The sequence below is a fragment of the Lissotriton helveticus genome, chromosome 2_2, assembly GCF_964261635.1.
Source record: "Lissotriton helveticus chromosome 2_2, aLisHel1.1, whole genome shotgun sequence".
Taxonomy (NCBI): Eukaryota; Metazoa; Chordata; class Amphibia; order Caudata; family Salamandridae; genus Lissotriton; species Lissotriton helveticus.
This window is the reverse complement of record NC_136060.1, coordinates 184,630,013-184,652,836: the sequence shown is the minus strand read 5'-3', so window position 1 is coordinate 184,652,836 and position 22,824 is coordinate 184,630,013. Positions and strand designations below refer to the sequence as shown.

Sequence of the window (22,824 nt, the reverse complement as noted above, 5' to 3'; positions counted from 1 at the left end):
CTGGGGTGGTGCTAGCACCTCCCAAGGCAGGAAACCCTTTGTCCAAGCCTCCCTCGCTGGAAGGACTCCCGGCAGCAGGTGGTCAGACTTGTGTCTGTGGTGGTGGCATCCATTTTGTGATGCCAAGGCTCGAGTTAACTTTAACCGGGGTTCTCAGTTACATACATGTCGTCTCCCTCTAGAAGGGTGGAATGCTACCCCCGTCGCCAGAATTGGCGAGGGGGTAGTATTCCAATTCGTATGACACCTTACTCGACATGTTTTGATAATGTTATACCAAAGTTGGCATTTAACCGCGAGGATTATAATGCACTTAAGAGTATATGGTATAGCGTTATCATGGAACAGCTATTAGGACTTGGTTCCGCAAGCTGCAAACGGGCTCAGCTCATGCCAGAGCACCATCTCACATAATTCTAAGCACTCTGCCTTCAGGATCGATAAGGCCGGCCATAGGAGTGACTGATAGGAATATATGTGCCCATTTTAGGGTTAGATATAGGTATACTATATCTACAGCAAAGGGTGATTACACCACCTTGCCCCAGCTGTCGTGCAGCCAGTTGTGTCTGTTTAGATGGCCAGCCAGGGGTGGCATAATACATGCTTCAGCCCCTGGTAGGCCCTGGGTACACCTATGCCCTGGGTACAGGGAGTGATAAGGTGGCCCCGTACCAATTGGTAAATGCACCTAAAGTACATGGTTGTTAATTTAGAGAGAGAAAAGCTAGGCTGTGGGTCTGATTAGCAGGCCCACAGTCAGGGAACGTCGTAAACCAGTGAAGCAAAAAGCAAAAATCTGGGGTGACCATAGGATTGCAGACCCCACTCTCCTACAACCAGGAGTCGATATCGACTCTAAAAGAGATCCAAAACAGATCGAAAAATGACTAGAAGTACTGCTCTTCCCGGATCTACGCTGGCTGGTGCGGAAAAAAGTAGAACTGACATTAGCGCGCAAGGGCGGCGTCTAAGTACTCCGACAACGTCATCCCGGCGATCAAGACGCCGACGACTGACACGGAGCCGCAGACGACGCCTTCCGACGCGCAGGGGTACTACTTTCCGGATCCAGTCTGAAGTCTGGGGATATTCTAAGGTAAGGAATCTAACACTAACCTGTTTTTTTCAGATGCAAGATCTCTAAGACTTTCATTTGAGGTGTAGAGAAAATTTAATTGAGGTAGCTATTTTTAATTTACTGGTTTATTTAAATAATGATTTTGAAAAGTGGAAGGGTGCAGAGTGAACATGAAAGGGCTGGGATGTAAAAACACGCTTTGTATAAACAGCTTTTTAAATGCAATTCTTGTTCCTCTCACTTTAACAAGATTTTACCATAGGCTAATATTTTATACAAAGAAAAATCAGGCATATTAAAAAAAATCATGATGGACATAAAAAAGCAACAAACAACTTGACACCTACAAGGGTTTTATTTTATGCAGGAAAACTTAAATATGATTGTGTGTACCAAAAAAGTGTACACTTGTATCTATGTCAACCAATGTCAGAAAAATCAATGCTACGGTATTATTCTAAATTGAGCATTTCTAAATGGGCTTGAAAGGGAAACAGAGTTAAACAAACTTGCTTCCTATATGCATGGAGGTTCAAAGTGAGGCACATACCTTTTCACCATTCCTTACAAAGTGGCCAAAGTCAAACTTATTTAAAAATTGACTTTACTTTACATCATTAATATAAATCTGGTGACAAACATTATAAAATTCAAATGCTGCAATGTTTTCACTCCTGCAAGATCAATACAGTATTTCAACATAACTTCTGGAATAAAATAATGTTTAAAAGGCAATAAAATGTTTTTATAAAACAAACGTCAATATTTACAATTATTGCAAATTATATTAAACTAACATACATGAAAACAAAAGAATGAAAGGTCTACCTTCAAATCATTATTAATTTTAGATGATCATTGTCCCACTAGGATTTAAAAAATAATAACAAAGCAACAAGATGTTCCATAGTTGGAAGAGGAAGTATCTGTACATCTTATGTTCAAAAGCAGACATGCAGAAAAAAACAATTTACAGAAGTCTCTTCAGGAGTATCTTGTCATTTAATTAAGGTTTCATTTAATTCTGCTAAGTCACAACATACTTTTAAAAATGGAAAAAGCTTGGCTGTCTAAATACATTTTTAATGTCAGTGTAAGGACAGTCTTGCACTTTTCATAACAAATAACGCAACAAGAAAGTTAATATGTGTAAAATAGTTTAAAACTATGTATATGCATGAACCGGAACTCATGTGTTAAGCAATTTGCTTAATTATTGACTTTTTATAAAAAAAAAAAGTCTGAGAAACGTAAGTACAGATGCTTTTCGCCTCCATCGTGAGAGTTTCTGCAGGTCATTTCATCGGACAAAGAATTTAAAAAGGAAGTTTTGTTTACAGGCCAGAAACGTCTTTTTTTAAGAAAGTTCTGCTTTGTACATGAAACTACAGAATCCCAGTTTGTGCAGACCACATGTTTGGCCTTTACTTCTTCCCTTTTCGAGTAGGTTTTCGTTTTACCTTGAAAATAAAAAGACAAAATTAAATAAACTATCACATATACATTTTGAATAAAAAGCAGGATACTAGTATCCTCTGGTATAACTAAATAACTTTGATCCTGTGAAAAGCGACCTGCATTTTCTAATGTTCTTAAATCTTCAACATACCTAAAAGGTAAACTCACCACATTTGCAGGCCCATGCAACACAAAGCCAAGCCATCTGAAGACATCGGAAGTCAAAAGGTGAAAAGAAAAACAAGTATTCTTAGTCTACCTACTTAACTCCCCAGAACGTCTTGCTACAGCTAGCCCTTGCTCTTTGATTTCTACACTTCATTCCGTGCCCCAAATATTGACATTATCCTAGTTCACCATTAGACTTGCACTTTATCCACACATATGGGCTGCATCCTTAAAGCACAAGTTACTACTTGTTTAACAATATATCTGTAAGAGACATTAGTTATTGATAGATTCCTTACCTTAGACTATCCCCAGGCATCAGACTGGATCTGTAAAGTTTTGCTTAGCAGTACCCCTGCGCGCCAGTAGGTGGCGTCCTGCGGCTCCGCGTCCGTCACTGGTGTCTGAAGCGCCGAGATGACGTCACAGAGACTACTAGGCGACACCCATGCGCGTGGACGTCAGTTTTGTACACGACTTACAGCGCCAGGAACGCAGAACCATGCAAGATACTGACCATTGGTGCATAAAACTAGGGCCCTAAAAGGGGATGACCTTAACCCTAGTAATCAGTTCGCAGAACGGGGAGGATGAGTGAGGCGGTAAGGAATCTATCACTAATGTCTTACAGATATATCGTTACACAAGTAGTAACTTGTTCATCTGAAAGAGACACGTTAGTGAAAGATTCCTTACCTTAGAATAGATACCCCAGCAATACCAACCCCGGTGGTGGGTCAGCGAACAAGATTACACCAGAAAGTCACAGAGCACAGAACGGCCAAAGAAGCCGTCTCTCCGGACCCGACTGTCATGGTAGTAGTGCTTGGTGAACGTGTGCAGAGAGGCCCACGTAGCTGCCTGACATATGTCCTGCAAGGGAATGCCATGTCACAAGGCAGTAGTGGCTGCCGTTGCCCTGGTGGAATGGGCACGCAGCCCCAGAGGAGGCTCCTTCTTAGTCATGGAGTAACAAGCTTTGATGCATAGCACGACCCACCGGGAGAAGATTCCGCTTGTGCACGGCCTGACCTTTTTTGGCGCCCACGTATCCAACAAAGAGCTGGTCATCCACCCGGAACGGTTGTGTACGCTGCAGATGGAAAGCGAGCGCCCGTTTTGGGTCCAGATGGTGGAGCCTCTCCTTTTCCCTAGATGGATGCGGAGGCGGGAAGATGGTGGGCAAAGTGATAGTCTGCCCTATGTGGAAGGGCGTGACAACCTTTGGCAAGAAAGAAGGATGGGGCCTTAAAACCACCTTATCTGGATGAACTGAGAGGAAAGGAGGTTTAGAAGAGAGAGCCTGTGGCTCACTCACCCTTCTGGCCGAGGTGATAGCTACCAGGAAAGCCATCTTGAGAGTGAGGAGACAGAAGGGACAGTTATGAAGGGGCTCAAAAGGAGCGCACATCAGAAAGGTCAAGACAAGTCAGCGTCCCGGAGGCGAGCGGAGTAGCGGTTGGGGCTTTGTCATCGCGATTACCAACTCCTGCGACTATTATGGTATGCTATACATCACGCGAGCTACGGTCTCTGCAAAAGGTATCCTGTGGATGTTTTAAAGTTTTTCCCGGTCGATACAAGGGTAAGAGGCGTTGTCCTGGTTGTGGGTGGTCACCTAGTTATGCCCCGGCTACTTTACCTAATAGGGAGATGGTCCGTGTGAAGTATCTATGCCTGCTTTTAAACACTAGATCAGTATGCAGACATGCTCAGGATATTTATGATCTCCTGTCCCTGGAAAAGCCGCTATGCCTGATGTTGACAGACGTGGCTGGGGGAATCTTCCAACCCCCGATATAGTCACAGCTATTCCCCCAGATTACAATATCTTTAGGCAGGATAGATCGGAGGGGTGGCGGTGTGGCACTGGTGGTGAATAAACGCGCCACATGTTCCATTTTGCCCATGGATGCCATTACAGGATCTGAATCCCTTGCTTTTTCTATAGTACTGGCGCCTCATCAATCTTTTAAAGGCCTCTTAGTTTATAGGCCTCCTGGACCGCCCAAATCTTTTTTGGATGAGCTCCAGTCGGCAATTTCGGTGCTGGTCTTGAAAGCTGAGCACTGTGTTCTGGCCGGGGATTTTAATTTCCATATGGATGAGTGTCTGGACCCTGACACAATCAAACTGTTTGATATCACGGCCCCCCTTGGCCTTGTCCCCTACCTTTCTGGACCAACGACAAGGGCCATACCCTGGATCAGGTCTTTTCTACGTCTCCCATAGAGGTGACGGCACTTTCACCTGTGCTTTGGTCAGACCATAGACTGGCCAAATTTTATATACAGGGCACAATGAAACCATCCAGCACCGCTCTTAGGCAGCAGGGACGAGTGCCTAGGGCGTATCATCGGGTGACTCCAGATATGCTGGCTCAGGCTGCTCTGGATCATTCCTGCCCCCTTACGGGAGACCTGGAGAGGGATTTAGACACCTTGCAGGCGTGGCTAATGGATAGGCTGAATGATCTAGTTCCTGTGTTGGCCTCCCGATTAATACCTAAGCGGGTCTCTGCCCCCTGGTTTACTGCAGCACTGTCGGCTTCTCGACGGCAGTGCAAGGTAGCTGAAAGGGTGTGGCGCTCACAGTACGATCCCACGGCTAGGCTTGCCTATAAGACAGCGGTTAAAGCCTATCATCGGGATATCCTCCTGGAGAAAAAAGGTTATTTTGAAAGGAGGATACAGGCTGCCTCGAATTCCTGCAAGGAGATTTTTACAATCGTCAGGGAATTTACGGCCCTCCGATCTAACTCGACTCTGGCCGCTCCCTCTGAGTCTTGGGTTTCTGATCTTGCCAATTTTTTCACCACCAAGATAAAACTGATCCAGGACTCTTTTCCTTTGATGGTGACTGAAGCACCTCTCATCTTAGAGGACGGATCAGTTTTATTGGCCCCTTTGGGCCCAGTTTTGGCAGATTTTCCGTCTATTCCAGCCTCCTCATCATTGGCACTCATAGTCAATCTCAAATCTGGGTCGCCTCTTGACCCATGCCTGGCCAAAATTTTTGGCAAAGATGGCGGAAGTTATAAATCTGCTGGCTAACCCACTTCTGAACCTCTCCCTGAGTCAGGGAGTGGTCCCGCAGGCATGGAAGCAGGCGATGGTCATCCCCCTTCTTAAGAAGCCTGGCCTTGACCCGGAGGCCTTGGCCAACTACAGGCCTATTACTCTCCTCCCCGCGCTGACTAAGATTCTGGAGAAGCATGTGCACATCGTGCTTTCCAACTTTTTGGAATCTTATAATTTGCTGCACCCTACTCAATCTGGCTTCCGCCCCAATTTAAGCACCGAAACGGCGCTTTTGGAGGTGTCTGAAGCCATTAAAGAGGTACTGGACTCTGGGGGGCAAAGCTATGCTTATAATGTTGGATTTGTCGGCGGCCTTTGATACTGTCCCCCACGAGGGTCTCCTCGCCAGACTTTATGAGACCGGTCAGAGGGGGACGGTGCTCAGCTGGTTTAGATCATTCCTGGCTGGCCGTCGACAAACGGTCTGGGCCTCATCCAGCTCTGTCGTGATGCCGCCTTTGGGAGTCGGAGTTCCACAGGGCTCTGTGTTGAGCCCGACTCTTTTTAACATCTTTATGACCCCTTTGGCGGCATTGACGGAGTCTTTTGGGGCCCAGATCGTATCTTATGCCGACGATACCCAGCTCCTCTTTACGTGCAGGAAAGTAGAAGATTTTGATGGAGAGAGTATCCGTGAGTGCCTTGGGGTTGTTTTTAAATGGTTCCAGCTTAACAGCCTCAAGTGTAACTCAGACAAATCTGAAGTACTCTTCTTCGGCTGTCCATCTGATCTGGATTGGCAGGAATGGTGGCCTGTCAATATGTTCCCTCCATCGTGTTCGTCCCAGTTAGCTAAGAACTTGGGGATCAAGATGGATAATGGTCTGACGTTAAGATCTCAGATCCTTGGTCTCACGGAAACATGCTTTGGCCTCCTCAAGATGCTCCGTAAGTTCCTTCCTCTGCTCTCAGAGGAGCATAGGAAGACGACGGTGCAGGCCTTAATTGGCTCAAGATTGGACTATTCCAACGTCCTCTACCTGGGCCTGCCGGAATATCTTTTGCAGCGGTTGCAGGTGGTCCAGAACTCGACCGCACGGGCCATATATGGCCTGAATAGGCGCGCCAGAGTTTCTGGCCTTCTGCAGTCGCTCCATTGGCTGCCCATCCGGAAGCGGATAGTTTTCAAGGCCTTGACCTTGGCCCACAAGGCTCTTCACGCCGTAGGAGCAAAATATCTCCAAAGGAGACTTGCCTTTTACCATCTGGCTCGATCGTTAAGATCTGAATCACTGTTTCTTGCGGTGGTCCCGCGAGTAAAAAGGGCCCGCATTGGAGGTTGCTCTTTTAGGCTGTTAGCGCCACAGCTTTGGAATACCCTGCCTTTGGCATTACGTAGCACCGCCAATTTGCTAACCTTTAGGAAGGGCCTTAAAACTTGGCTTTTTGCCCTTTAGGCTGCTTTTTCTGTTTCTTGCTTTTTGTTGATCTGTTCTTAAATCACTGTGTTGTGTTATTCTGCTACAGGTCTCTAATAAAAGCGCCGGGACACTCTTTGGAGTAGCCGCGCGCTATGAAAGACAAAATTAACATAACATAACAAGATTCAAGTCCCACTGAGGTATTATGAAAGGCACAGGTGGGAAAGTATGCGTAAAACCTTTGAGGAAAAGGTTAACAACCGGGGACTTAAAAAGAGAAGGCTGATCTGGAAGTCGTAGAAAGGAGGAGATGGCCGAAAGATAACCTTTGATAGTGCCCAGAGCAGACCCCCTCTGAGTCAAAGATAGAAGGAACAGAAGGACCTCAGAAAGAGGGGCAGAAAGGGGATCCACAGCCCTTGCTGTGCACCATGCCACAAATTTGTTCCACCTGCAGGCGTATACTGTTTTAGTGGAGGGACGCCTGGCTGCCAGAATGATATCGCAGACTTCGGGAGCAAGGTCGAAAGCTGTCAACTGTTGCCGCTCAATCTCTACGCATGGAGGTGGAGGCTGGACAGGTTCAGGTGGAGAACCGTCTCCTACTGCTGCGACAGAAGATTGTCCCGAAGAGGTAGTCTGATCGGGGGATCGATCGCCATGCTGAGTAGCTCGAGATACCAGTATCTTCGTGCCCAATCCGGAGCCACAAGGATGACTTGGGCACGGTTGCGCTGAATCTTCTTCAGCACTCTGGGCAGAAGTGGTATAGGCAGAAAGGTGTACAATAGACAGCTACTCCACCTGCGACAAAAAAGCATCGCCTAGCGAGTGCCGCCTTGAAAATTCCAACGAGCAGAACTGATGACATTTCGCGTTCTCTTTGGTGGCGAACAGATATAACCAAGGCTCTCACCACTGCTGAAAGATACCTTGAGCCATGTCCGAGTTCAGACACCATTTGTGATCCATCATGTACCAGTGGCTGAGTTTGTCCATCCTGGCGTTCAAAGAACCTGCCAGGTGTTGAACCACCAAGGTAATGCCGTGATGTTCCAGCCATGACCAGAGGCACAGAGCCTCCTAACATAGGGTCCAGGACCCCACCCCGCCATGTTTGTTGCAGTACCACATGGCGGTGGTGTTGTCCGTGAACACCTGCACCACACTTCCCCGGACAGAGGGAAGGAATGCCTTCAGTGCAAGTCGGATCGCCGGCAGCTCCAAAGGGTTGATATGGAGCCGGGACTCCGCCGGAGACCAGAGACCTGGTCTCCGGCATGTTGCACTAGCATTCTGCTAGTGCAACATGCCAGATGGCATATGCGGTCTCTGCAGTGGGACCTGAAGTTCCAATGGGCACAGCATCAGGGCAACTTATCGGATCATGTCCAGATCTAGGAGGGCACTGCTCTGGACATGACCGGACAAGTTGCCCCGATGCTGTGCCCATTGGAACTTCAGGTCCCACTGCAGAGACCGCATATGCCATCTGGCATGTTGCACTAGCAGGATGCAGGAGGCCATCAAGCCCAGGAGCCGGAGTCACCCTGACTGAAACCCGGGATGTAGGAAGGTGGATATCGGACTATGGTTACCCCCAACTTTTTGCCTAGTGTTTAGCTGGTTTTTGACCTAGTTGGCCTGGGGCCCTGCTATTCAGGACCCCAGACTAATTGCTCTCTCTGTAAAATGGACTCCATGTACCCTAGGTACATACCTAATTGGATACTGGGTCCCCTTATCAGCCCCTGTACAGTGTACCTTCGGTACCCAGGGCATAGGTGTACCCAGGGCCTACCAGGGGCTGCAGCATGTATTATGCCACCCCTGGCTGGCCATCCAAACTGACACAACTGGCTGCTAAGACAGCTGGGGCAAGGTGGTGTAATCACCCTTTGCTGTAGGTATAGTATACCTATATCGCACCCCTAAATGGACACATATACTCCTATCAGTCACTCCTATGACAGGCCTTATCAATCCTGAAGGCAGAGTGCTTGGAATTATGTGAGATGGTGCTCTAGCATGAGCTGAGCTGGTCTACAGCTTTCGGAACCAAGTCATTTAGCGGTTTCCATGATAACGCTATACCATATACTCTTAAGTGCATTATAATCCTCGCAGTTATTGCTAACTTTGGTATAGCATTATCAAAACATGTCGTGTAAGGTGTCATACGCTTTGGAATACTACCCCCTCACCAGTTCTGGCGATGGGGGTAGCATTCCACCCTTCTAGAGGGATAAGACATGTATGTAACTGTAACCCCGGTTAAAGCTAACCCAAGCCTCAGCATCACAAAATGGATGCTGCCACCACAGACACAAGTCTGACCTCCTGCTGCTGGGAGTCCTTCCAGCGAGGGAGGCCTGGACAAAGGGTTTCCTGCCTTGGGAGGTGCTAGCACCACCCAGACAGGATTTTGTGTATTGAGGTAGGGAGGGCTGAAAGGAATGAGACATGCCTCGGGCACACAAGGTGTCCCTGTGCATACCCCGGTTCAAACCAGTTGCTGGGGCACTCCAGCCCCAGCTCTGGCGCGAAACCGGACAAAGGATAGGGGGTGTAACCACCTCCCTTCCTGGTCTCACCCATGGGAGGGACCTAGTCACTAGTACAACCCCCTTTAGCAGGATAAAGGTAGGCGCTGGTTCCATTCCAAATTAGATTATCCTGAACAACTCTACAAAGAAGAAACTCTGGACTTCGACGTTCTGCTCCACAGAAGACTGAAAAATCTCCCTTGTGGGTAAGGAGTGTCCACCCTGCAACTGCAGGCACCATCAAGCGTCCCAGCGGTTCACTTTGTCGTCCTTCCTGCCGGATCCAGACTTCAGAGCCCGACGAGACCCGGACTCCCAGACCTCTCCGGCCTCTACCCACATCTGCAGCACAGCTTAGACCCGTGGGTGCAACGAGACATGTGGGACCGGCCATCTTGAAGAAACTGCATTTCGCTTCCATCACGACTTCAGAGGCATTCTCGAGTAAGTGCTTTGGGGATTGAGAAGCCCCAGCCCCGAGCAGCTCCTGCACCAAAGACCAGCCCTCCAGCATCCACGAGACCTGCGTAGGGCTCTTTTGCTTGGTTGCTGCTCGACGCGTTGTCTGGTCACTTGCCGGCTGGCTATTGGCCTCCTAGACGACAATCCTTGAAATCTACACTGCTGGTCTGGTTGCTCCAGACTGGCCCTTGCTCCCTTCCAAAAGAGGAGCATCCCGGACCCTCCTGGTCCACTCCAGACGCAGTTTCCACTCGCCGCGTGGGTTGCCTTTGCCAAGGCCTGTTGATTCCAAATCCGGATCCGACACCGCCGACAGCGAGAGCCTGCGTGGGACAGCTCGTGCCTCCATCCTGGTCGTCGGAGACACCTCCTGGTCCACGTGGCTGCAGAGACAAGCGTCCACTCTTCACCTGATCACGATGACAGCATCTGGTTCCCTCCTGGTTCCACACCAGTCACTGGCTAGTGACTTTGAACACTGTCTCCTCTGCTTTGAGGTCCTCTTCTTCCTCGATCCACCCGTGGATCGCACCGGACATCTAACTTCTGGTCGCCTGCAGCATCTTTCTTCAAGGCTCCATAGACTTCGACGCGGAAACCCGACACACTGACACCTATGCACCCGCAGCCCGTGGGTGAGGTAACAAGGGCATTTTGTTGCTCAAGGGTAGATTGACTCTCCTAGTGTCCAGGTATCACGTCGTTTTAGTCGTAACTAGTAGGAACTGTCTTTTACTTACCTTTTCGTAATTTGTTCTGCCCATTGACTTTGTTCCGCATCTCGCGTGTGAGTTCACACTCTGCACACGCGTCCAGTGGGCCTCCCTTTACTTACCTACGGTTAGGGTAGGGTAGGGTAGTCCCAATGTTCCCGGCTTCCCCACATACCTGTCCCCGATGTCAAGCGGATGAGGCCGATATCCTTCATATGCTGTGGGCCTGCCCACGGATACGCCACTACTGGGGGATGGTCCGACACACACCACACACCATCACAGGCATACAACTCCCTGAGGGGGCACTGCCCTACCTGATAGGACATAGGAAACGGCCCAAGACCTGTAAGGCCCAACTGAAGCTATTGGACCTGGCACTCCTGTTGGCACTTAGAGTTATAACTATGAGATGGAAATCGGCCAGACCCCCCCCCCCCCCCCCGAGTGTAGAGGTATGACGCTCTGATCTGCTAAAATGGGGACGGCGCAAAGTGGGATCCTGCGTAGGGAGGAGGAGAAGGGACTCCGTAAACATCCCATATCACAAGACTGGGAGCGAATGCTGATTGAGTTGGAGGGTGTAGACCTGGAACTGTCACAAGGAAATGACACATGAACGTACACACAGGAACCGGGGAGGTGGACTACGGGGATGAAGACGAGAATGCTGAGTTGACGAGTTCAACCAGCCGGATGAGACTGCTTTGCCCTGGGTGAGATAAGGTCATGGTACCAAGAACTACAGAGTGTACATGTTGGCAGAGCTAGGAGACGAGAGGGGTGGGAGGGCACTGGGCAGGAGGGTGTTAACTTACCAGGCAATATTGTAAGGTGCTCGCAAAAGACTACTGACATGTTAGACTGTTCCACCTGAGATGCTAAGGCGGAGAGCACATACTTGTTAATTTGCCGACAGTTATGATTAAGAAAACGTGAAAAGGCTGATGGATGGTAATGTGCTCATATGTAAAATGTGATTTTGATACAGCCATGAATAAAGAGTTAAAAAAAAAAGAAAAAAGGGTAGGGTAGTCCCAGCGAACCTACAGCCTCTGGGCATCTTCATTTCCAAAATCGTTCTACTTATACCATTTACTTAGTATATGGTTTTCCGTGCCCCTAGGGCACCATTGTAATTTGTGCGACTTACTGTGTTTTTCGTAAAGAGATTGTTATGTGCTTAGCCCTCTGATCTCATAAAGAGTTCATAGGTGTTTGTTATTAATAAATATATTGCTTATTGTCATAACAACCTGTGTGGTGTCCTTTCATCGGGTATTCAAGGGGTTATATGTGGTAAAACAGCTGGCTTCACATGCCAAAAGAGTTTAGCCTAAGACTGCTTTGTCCATGCTACCATTAGGATAGCTGGTCTATAAGGTTGACTTACAGCCAATCACCATAAGGGTTGTTTGGACTGATACAAGGTGATCACTAGAACTAGTGAGCATCATATATCAGGCCAACTTCTCACAGTCGGTTCATGGAAAGTGAACTCTCCGAACGGCGTCTGAATTGGCGCCCAGCGCCGGAACCGGGTCGAGGGAGGCATCGGGGACGGCGCCGCCTGAAGACGGCGCCGGGGGTGACCCCCTGAGGGACCGGCGCCGGGGAGGTCGTTAAGTCCACCGGTGATGACCCGAATCCGGATCCAGCGGGGGCCTGCGGCACCTGGCCCGAAGGCACCGGCGGCGTTGGAGCCGAAGCCCCCGACCCGCTAGGACCCCCAGACGGGTCCGCTGGGACCGAAGGCGCCGCGGAGTCCGTCGGAGGAGTGAGGGACCTCATGGCCATGAGGAACCGCTCGATCTCCTCCGGCGCCGCACGAGGCCCAGGGACCGGAGGGTATGGGGCCGGACGCGGCGCCTGTGACTCAGACGGAGCCGCGTGGGCGGTGCCACCTGAACCCCCGGCCGCATCGTGCGAGCGTCGGGTGGGAGTCGGAAGAGCGATGACGTCTCTTCGACTTCCTGTGCTTACCTGACGACTTCGACCCTGAGGAGTGATGTCGACTCCCGGAGCTCCGATGGCTCCTCTCCCGCGACCGGTCCCTCGACCTCCTGCTGTCGGCGATGCTGGATCCAAGATTGGAGCAACAAACCTTGGCAAAGGCAAGCCCACGCGGTGGAGTCAAGATGGCGTCTGGAGTGGATCAGGAGGGTCCAGGGCACTTCTTGTTGGACAAGAAGCAAGGGCCAGTCTAGGGGACCTAGACCAGCGGTGAAAACGTCGTGGTACGTCGTCAAGAGGGTCACTAGCCAACGGGCAAGTGACCGGACAACGTGGTAAGCAGCAAGGAAGCAGAAGGGCCCCACGCAGACCTCGTGGATGCTGGGGGGCTGGACTTCGGTGCTGGAGCTGCTTAGGGTTGGGGCTTCTCAAACCCCAGTGCACTTACTCGAGGGTCTCTCGGGGGTCGTGCTGGTGAAGCGTCGTGCAGGTCTTGAAAATGGCCGGTCCCACGGGTCTCGTCACACCCACGAATCTCAGCTGGGCTGATGATGCAGGTAGAGGTCAGAGATGGCAGGGAATCCGGGTCTCGTCGAGCTGGGCAGTCTTGATCCGGAGGATGGACGTGCAGCAAACCGCAAGCGCTTCGATGGTGCCTGCTGGTGCAGGGTGGCTACTCCTTAGCCACAAGGGAGAGTCTTCAGAGATGACAAGAGTTCCTTTCGTGGAAAGTAGTTCAAGTTTCAAGATGATCTAATTTGGGAAGGGTGCCCGCTCCTACCTTTATTCTAAGAAAAGGGGCTGGCACGCGACTAGGTCCTGCCATGGGTGGGACCAGGAGGGGGGTGGTTACACCCCTCTCCTTTGTCCGGTCTCTCCCCAGCTCAGGGGCTGGGGTGCCCCTGGAACTGGTTTGAGCCGGCATATGCACAGTGAGCACCGGGGTGCCACTTGCAGTCACCTTCCTTTCAGCCCTGCCTACCTGGGATACACAAAATCCTGTCTGGGATGGTGCTGGCACCGCCCCTGACAGGAAACCCTTTGTCCAGGCCTCCCTCGCTGGAAGGACTCCCAGCAGCAGGAGGGCAGACTTGTGTCTCGGTGGCAGCATCCATTTTGTGGAGCTGAGGCTGTGTCTGACTTTAACCGGGGTTCACAGTTACATACATGTCGTGTCCCTCTAGAAGGGTGGAATGCTAACCCCGTCGCCAGAATTGGCGAGGGGTTAGTATTCCAATTCGTATGACACCTTACTCGACATGTTTTGATAATGCTATGCCAAAGTTAGCATTTAACCGCGAGGATTATAATGCACTTAAGAGTATATGGTATAGCGTTATCATGGAACAGCTATTAGGACTTGGTTCCGCAAGCTGCAAACGGGCTCAGCTCATGCCAGAGCACCATCTGACATAATTCCAAGCACTCTGCCTTCAGCATTGATAAGGCCTTCCATAGGAGTGACTGATAGGAATATATGTGTCCATTTTAGGTTTAGATATAGGGAACTATATCTAAAGCAAAGGGTGATTACACCACCTTGCCCCAGCTGTCGTGCAGCCAGTTGTGTCTGTTTAGATGGCCAGCCAGGGGTGGCATAATACATGCTTCAGCCCCTGGCAGGCCCTGGGTACACCTATGCTCTGGATACCTAAGGTATACTGTACAGGGACTGATAAGGTGGCCCAGTACCAATTGGTAAATGCACCTAAGGTACATGGTTGTCAATTTAGAGAGAGAACAGCTAGGCTGTGGGTCTGATTAGCAGGCCCACAGCCAGGGAAAGTCGTAAACCAGTGAAGCAAAAAGCAAAAATCTGGGGTGACCATAGGATTGCAGACCCCACTCTCCTACATAACCCCCCCCCCCAAACTTAGGGACATTAAACTAACCTTGACCAGGTGAGTCTTCCTGTTCTAAGTCGAAATACCTGGAGAGACCATCTGCATTGCCATGGTCAGTCCCTGGTCTGTGCTCCACTGTAAAGTCCATCCCCTGTAGGGAAATGGACCACCTAAGAAGTTTGGGGTTTTCACCCTTCATCTGATTTAGCCATAAGAGGGGCTTATGGTCGGTCTGAATCTTGAAGTGAGTTCCAAACAAGTAGGGCCTCAACTTCTTCAGGGCCCAAACCACAGCAAAGGCTTCCCTCTCTATAGCTGACCAACGTTTCTCTCTAGGGGTCAGCCTTCTGCTTATAAAAGCAATGGGCTGGTCATGACCATCAATATTCAGTTGAGAAAGAACAGCTCCCACACCCAACTCAGATGCATCTGTTTGGACAATGAAGGTTTTGGAGTAGTCAGGACTCTTGAGAATAGGTGCAGTACACATGGCCTGCTTTAGGTCATGAAATGCCTTTTGACAGCTAAATGTCCACTGAACTTTCTTTGGCATTTTCTTGCTTGTCAGGACATTAAGTGGTGTCACAATGGACCCATAATTCTTGACAAACTTCCTATAGTAACCAGACAGGCCCAAGAAAGCTCTGACCTGTGTCTGGGTGGTTGGAGGAGCCCAGTCCTTTATGGCCTGTATCTTGCTCTCCAATGGTTGAACCTGGCCTCCACCCACAAGGTGGCCCAGGTACACAACCTGACTCTGCCCTATCTGGCACTTAGTAGCCTTGATAGTGAGGCCTGCCTTTTGCAGGGCCTCCAAAACTTTCCTCAGGTGGATCAGGTGATCCTCCCATGTGGAGCTAAAGACAGCAATATCATCTAGATATGCTGCACAAAAGTCATCCAACCCAGTGAGGACTTGGTTCACCAACCTTTGAAAAGTGGCAGGTGCACTTTTCAAACCAAAGGGCATCACCACAAATTGGTAATGACCTCCTGGGGTAGAAAATGTTGTCTTGGCCTTGGCATCCTCAGCTAACCGGATTTGCCAATAACCAGCTGTTAGGTCAAATGTACTTAAGAAAGTTGCAGAAGCCAACTTATCTATCAGTTCATCTGCCCTAGGTATTGGATGGGCATCTGTCTTAGTGACAGCATTGAGACCCCTGTAGTCTACACAAAACCTCATCTCTCTCTTACCATCCTGGGTACGAAGCTTTGGTACTAGAACTACAGGACTAGCCCAAGGGCTCTCTGAGGGTTCAATGACTCCCAACTCCAACATCTTTTGTACTTCTGTTTTTATGCAGTCCCTGACGTGGTCAGGTTGCCTGTAGATTTTACTCTTTATAGGCAGACTGTCTCCAGTGTCCACCTTACGTGTGCACCAGTTTGTCTGACTGGGGGTCAGAGAAAACATTTGTCTGAAGGATTGAAGGACCTGCTTACAATCCTTTTGTTGAGGCTCAGAGAGGCTGTCAGAAAAGACTACACCATCTACTGACCCATCATCAGGGTTCTGAGTGAGCAGGTCTGGGAGAGGGTCACTCTCTTCCTCCTGCCCCTCATCTGTGGCCATGAGCAAGCCCATGTCCTCTCTGTCAACAAATGCTTTGAGCCTATTCAAATGAAGTACTCTGTGAGGGCTCCTGGGAGTTCCCATGTCTACCAAGTAGGTGACATCTCCCTTTTGCTCAATGATGGTATGGGGTCCAGACCATTTGTCTTGGAGAGCAGCTGGGGCCACTGGCTCCAACACCCACACCTTCTGTCCTGCATGGTAAACAGTTAGGACAGCCTTTTGGTCATGCCAAGCTTTTTGAAGTTCTTGGCTGGCCTCCAGGTTTTTAGATGCCTTCTCCATGTACTCTTTTTTTTTCTCCATGTACTCTGCCATCCTGGAGCAGAGACCAAGTACATAGTCCACTATGTCAAGCTTAGGCTTTTTGAGAGGTAACTCCCATCCTTCCTTCGCAGGACATAGGGATCCTCTTACAGGATGTCCAAAGAAAAGCTCAAAAGGGCTGTAACCAACCCCCTTCTGTGGGACCTCTCTGTAAGCAAACAGAAGGCAGGGTAAAAGGATGTCCCATCTTCGCCTAAGCTTTTCAGGTAACCCTTTTATCATCCCTTTGAGGGTCTTGTTAAATCTTTCAACAAGCCCATTGCACTGTGGGTGATAGGGTGTGGTAAATTTGTAATTTACACCACACTCCTTCCACATAGCAGTCAAGTATCCTGACATGAAGTTTGCACCTCTGTCAGAGACAACCTCCTTAGGAAACCCCACTCTGGAGAAAACTCCAAGCAGGGCCCTGGCCACAACAGGAGCTGTAGTGGTCCTAAGGGGAATAGCTTCTGGATACCTGGTGGCATGATCCACTACCACCAGTATAAATCTGTGCCCAGATGCTGTTGGGGGGTCCATTGGTCCAACAATGTCAATCCCTACTCTTTCAAAGGGTAACCCCACCACAGGTAGTGGTATAAGGGGGGCCTTTGTTGTGCCACCTTATTTGCCACTGGCTTGGCAGGTGACACATGAGCGACAAAATTCTTTATTGTCCTCAGACATATGAGGCCAGTGAAAGTGTGGGGCAAGCCTGTCCCAAGTCTTGTTCTGGCCGAAGTGACCTGCAAGGGGAATCTCATGGGCTAAGGTGAGAAGGAAACCTCTAAGAGACAAGGGGATGACCAGCTTCCTGGTAGCACCAGGCTTGGGGTCTCTTGCCTCAGAGTATAGGAGTCTATCATCCCAATATACCTTATGGGCACCTGTAGCATTCCCTGCAGCCTCAGCAGCAGCCTGCTGTCTGAGTGGTTCAAGGGAGGAACAGTCTAACTGGGCCTGCCTCAAGTCTGCCCTGGAAGGTCCCCCTGTCCCAAGAAACTCAACCTGTTCAGGTTCAAGTTCTTCTAGGACAGTTCCTTCTGGGGTCTTGGGGTCAGCCTCCTGAGAGCGCTGGCCCTCAACCTGAGGCAGGGGGGAAGGCACTGCCTTAAGCCTACTGCTCTTCCTCTGGGGTAGTGTCTTGTCCATTCTTCCAGGATCCAGCACTTGTTCAGCTGGGAATTTCTTGGCCTGTTACCTGGTCACAGCAAGGACATGTGAGGAGAGACCTAGCATTTCTACAGGAGTCCTGTACTCCACATCTGACCACAGTGAGGATTCCAAATCATTGCCCAAAAGACAATCTACTGGGAGGTCTGAACTAACTACAACCCTTTTGAGGCAAGTTACCCCTCCCCAGGAGAAATTAACAACTGCCATACTGTGATTGGTAGTGACATTGCTAGCATTGGTCACTAGGTAGTCTGAACCTAGCATGATCTGGTCAGGGTCCACAAACGTTGGTGTCACCATAATGACATTGGCACATGTGTCCCTGTAGGCCTGAGCCATCTTTCCATTGATTGAAGGCGTTTGTCTGTATTTGCCTAGAGTACTAGGACTTACAGTAGGGGTCATATCCATGTCCCCAGTACAAACAAGAACTGCCTGAGTAGGAATTCTAACTAAGTCAGAACCCACCTCAGCTCCCAGGGTTAACCCAACTATAGCCTTGGGAGGTACACTACCACTACTAACTGTACTAGGGGATGCAGGTGTCTTAGGGACAGTAGTGGTAGGAGTTTGGCCTTTCTTGGTGCACTCACTAAACCAGTGAGTCTTACTTTTACAGTATTGGCACCATGGCTTCTTAGGACCATCATTCTTCTTCTTTTGGGAAGTTTGGGACCCACCCTCCTTAGGTTGTTGGGGCCCTGTTGAAGACTTCTGGTCATTTTGCTTATTCTCATTACCCTTCTGGTCTGCTTTCTTCTGGCCACCACCCTGGTTCTGGTTCTGCTGCTTGACCCTTGTCCTGACCCATCTGTCTGCCTTCTTTCCCAATTCTTGGGGAGAGGTCAGATCTGAGTTAATCAAGTGCTGATGCAACAACTGGTTCTGACAATTATTTAAGATTTGCTCTCTCATAATTAGATTATACAATCCTGTGTAATCAGTAACTTTACTTCGCAGTAACCAGCCCTCCAAAGCCTTAGTGGCACAATCAACAAAGTCAGTCCAATCTTGAGCCTGAGTTTTCTGGGTGTCTCTGAACATTAACCTGTACTGTTCAGTAGTTAAACCAAACCCATCAATCATAGCATTTTTCAAGACTTGGTAATCATTAGCATCCTCATCTCTAACAGTGAGGAGCTTGTCTCTACCTTTACCTTCAAAGGAGAGCCACAATATAGCTGCCCACTGACTCTGGGGTACCTGCTGTACTTTGCAGGCCCTCTCTAGAGCAGTTATCCACTTGTGGATGTCATCTCCTGTCTTATAGGAGGGCACTATTTTGATCAGGTTTCTAGTATCAACACCTCTGTCTCTATCCCTAGGGATATTGCTGCCACCAGTGGGGACTATCCCACTCAACTGTTGCGCTCTAGCAAAGGCAAGCTTTTCTTTGGCAAGGGCAAGTTCTTCCCTTTGGATCCTCAGATTAGCCTGTCTCATCTTTGCTTCATGCTCTCTCCTCTGAGGGGAAGTCATTCTCCTCTGAGCAGATGCATGAGAGTGCACGGATCTATTGGAGCCTCTAGAATGAGATCTATCTCTCCTAGCTCCAAAGTTAGGCCTGCTCAGGGTCAGTACTGGGGGTCCCCCAGATCCTTCCCCTTGTAGGTCTAAGTTGGCCCTGGTGAGTCTGCTGACTACTACAGGACCCTTGTCTGCCTCATCCCCAGAGGACTCTTCCTCTTCCTCCTCTTCCTCAGCTACATTATCTGTTTCAGGGAGGTTGGAGTCTGGATCACCAGGTGTACCTTCTAAGGGGGGCATGCTCCTATCTGGATTAGAGGGGTCTGTGTTAGCAGCCCTTCTGGCATCATATGTCTCTAAGAGACCTAACCGAAAAGGAGTGGTAGGGTTAGAACCCTGTTTCAATTTCCTGGAGGTACACAATTGTCTCATCTCCTGGAAACTGAAAGCTGCATATCTGGAAAGGACCTGTGGAGGGTCACTAACCACTAGGGGAGTCTCTGAATTCTCTCCATGGGTAGACATGCTTTCTAGTGAGGTGTAAGTGATGCACCTACCTACACTATGGGTTTTCCTACTGATCCCTTGCTAAGAGTTGTAGTCAGGGTGTGCTAGGCCCTTTCTACTACAACAGCTGGTTCAGTAGAACTCAGAGTATTTCTAAGCTTGTTATATGTACCTATAGTACCTTATGTGATCTTTCAAATGATATTTCAAGATTATACGTGGTAAAAACAACAGCAAGCTCAAATCCCACCGCTGCTACCAATGTGAGAAGTTGGCCTGATATATGATGCTCACTAGTTCTAGTGTGTAAATATGAACAATTCCCAACAGGTTTCAATAGGAAGACAATTTCAACGGGTGTATGCAATATGCATTACAAAAGAAAGAAATTAAGGAGTCACTGCAGTTTTTAAAAAAAGGGTATTATTCACCATTTAGAAAGCAAGGCGGGTCTTTTGCAAAATTATACAGTTAAACAGCACTGTACACAATAAATGGGGTGACAACCCGATGGCACTTGGTGAAGGTGATATATACATGAATATATACAGTGAATAGTGATGGTGGTGCAAGTGCTGGGGTGAAAGCAGCGTGGTCGGCGCGTAGTGACAGTGAAAAATACAGAGTAATGGCTCCAGGGATTAAGTTATAATCACTTAAAACAAGAGTGAGTCAATTTCAGGAGTACAAAACAAGTAGGGCGCCATAAAATTAAGCTGTGTGGTCGACGGCGTTTCGATCCTCGTCAATCGGGATCATCATCAGGACTGGGTTGTCGGGGAAAACAGTGCTGTGGGGTAAGGAAAAGGACTAATCAAGGGTGGGCCTATGAACTTAAGGGCGCGCGAGTGACTAGCAGTCGGTGAGCTACTGACTGAGAGAGGGACCAGCGTGGGTAGCAGGTAGGTAACTAGAAACGCTTTAGAGGCTAGCTAAGGGGTCTAAAAGAATTAAAGGCAAGTTAAACTAGCTGTGGTCTCTGCAGGGCGGCAGACGGCTAGAATTAAAGCCCAGGTCTGGCGCTAAGGTAAAAACCGCCAAAGGACAGGCACAGGGGCTGTGCAGGAGAAAAAAGCGTGTGGCAATAAACTAGCGCCTGGCTCTACAGCGTGTAGGTAATGATGGTTGACTTACATGTCCGCCAATGTCAATTTCATGCGGATGGAGGGGCTGGGTTGGTAGATCCAATGCTGCACAGAGAGGGAATGTATATTAGAGAAAGCGGTACAGCGGGGAGAGGAAGTTAACCCCAAGCGGCAACAAATTTTACCTGAATGAAGATTTGGACGGCTTGAGTCAGCGGGGGTGATCTGTGTCTGGGAAAAGTGGAGGATAATTAGAATACGGGTATCTCGGGGCTGGTATAGTCACGAGCGGGGCATGGGGGGGTATGTGAGCGGCTTACCTGATTGAATCAGGATTTCTTCTGGAGGGCTATTCCGAAGGGCAGCTTCTAGCAGTTAATGCGGGAGCTGAGCGCGGTCCGGCGACAGCGCTGTGGAGTATAGCCGTAGGAAGGGGGCGGGGCGGGCGGGGAGGCACTGCGCGCGCACTGCAGAGAGGGGCGGGGTTGGGGGTGTGACTGCTGGTTTCCGCGGCAACTCGTGTAAACAGGAAGAGGGAAACCGCGCGCACACTCGGGGCAGAGGCGTGTCGGTTGTTGTGGCAACCATAGAAACAGGAAAACGGACCAAGGCGTAATGCCGGGATTAAGATGAAACGGGGCAGAAGTTGGTCAAATGCAAATGGTATGCTGTGGAGAATAGCCGTAGGAAGGGGGCGGGGAGGCACTGCGCGCGCACTGCAGAGAGGGGCGGGGTTGGGGGTGTGACTGCTGGTTTCCGCGGCAACTCGTGTAAACAGGAAGAGGGAAACCGCGCGCACACTCGGGGCAGAGGCGTGTCGGTTGTTGTGGCAACCATAGAAACAGGAAAACGGACCAAGGCGTAATGCCGGGATTAAGATGAAACGGGGCAGAAGTTGGTCAAATGCAAATGGTATGCATCGAGGGTTATTCAGCCAAAGCAAGACCCAGGGAAAACGGTGCATAATTCCTATGAAACATTTACACTTGTAGACATCAGGTAAAATGCGGTAATTTTAACAGCAATGTAAGTGGAGGTACAGTTGTATAAGGCGTCAAGTCTTCATATATAGACACATCCTAGACTAAGGCATTTGTACTTGTTAACATCAGTCAAATTGCATTAATTTCAACAATGCGCAAGCGGTAACCAGCAATGTAAATGAAGGTACAGTTTTCCAAGTTATATAAGGCATCAAGTCTTGAATGTGAGGGAAAGCAGAGTCAACAGTGATGTTGGACCCAAGTAGGCTCCATCATACTGTGGAAGTCTCGGATAGACAGGCAAGATTCAAACATTTGAGACGGGATGCCTCATTATACATTTCAGAGGAATGGACATGGGGATTTACAGGGTGCCACGGACTCGTGCTAAACTTCAGACGATAATTGTATTGTTGCACTCATCAAAAGTGTTCAACCCATGGTTCACTGAGTCCACTCTTGAGATCCATTTGCATTCCGCTCTGTTGAGGAGGGCGGTCATGTTACCACCTCTGACGGGTAGTGTGGGTTTCTCGATGACCGTCCATCTTAGGTCTGTATCCGCATGTGATTTCTCCAGAAAATGTGCAACTAGGGGAGCTGTTAGTACCTTGCAATTTATCCTACTTTTGTGTTGGATTATGCGTTGTTTGACCATTTGGGTGGTTTGGCCAATGTAGAGTAGGTCACACGGACAACGGATGGCATAGATGACATTCTGGGTTTTGCAGTTAGAGTGGTGTGTAAGTTGATGGCTTTGTCCATTGAACCGGAATTCTTTAGTGTTAGCAGTCAACTCGCATACACTGCAGGATTGGCATTTGAAATGTCCAATAACTGGATCCATTCCCCACGCAGCGGTGATGGTGTGTCTTTGGGTTGAGGTGGAAGCCCATGTGATTGCTCGTACCAGGTGGTTGGCGATGTTGTTGCCCCTCTGGTAGGAAAAAAGGGGGGGCTCCCGAAATTGTTCCTCAGAGCGTAAAATCGGCCAGTTCTTCTTAATTATTTTGGACACTTTGTTGCTGTCCGGGCTGTATACAGACACGAAGGGA

General features: G+C 49.2%; 1 protein-coding gene across 1 annotated transcript in view; it reads right to left on the bottom strand.

Moving 5' to 3' along the window:
• Positions 1 to 1,668: 1,668 nt before the first annotated feature.
• The window catches only part of PDS5A (PDS5 cohesin associated factor A), a 1,342,323-nt gene continuing 1,321,167 nt past the window's right edge, over positions 1,669 to 22,824 (bottom strand). Inside the window, exon 33 of the mRNA XM_078678314.1 lies at positions 1,669 to 2,541. Within this exon, the coding sequence (XP_078534440.1) occupies positions 2,538 to 2,541 (4 nt within the window). The 3' untranslated portion in view covers positions 1,669 to 2,537. The remainder of the gene's footprint in view (positions 2,542 to 22,824) is intronic.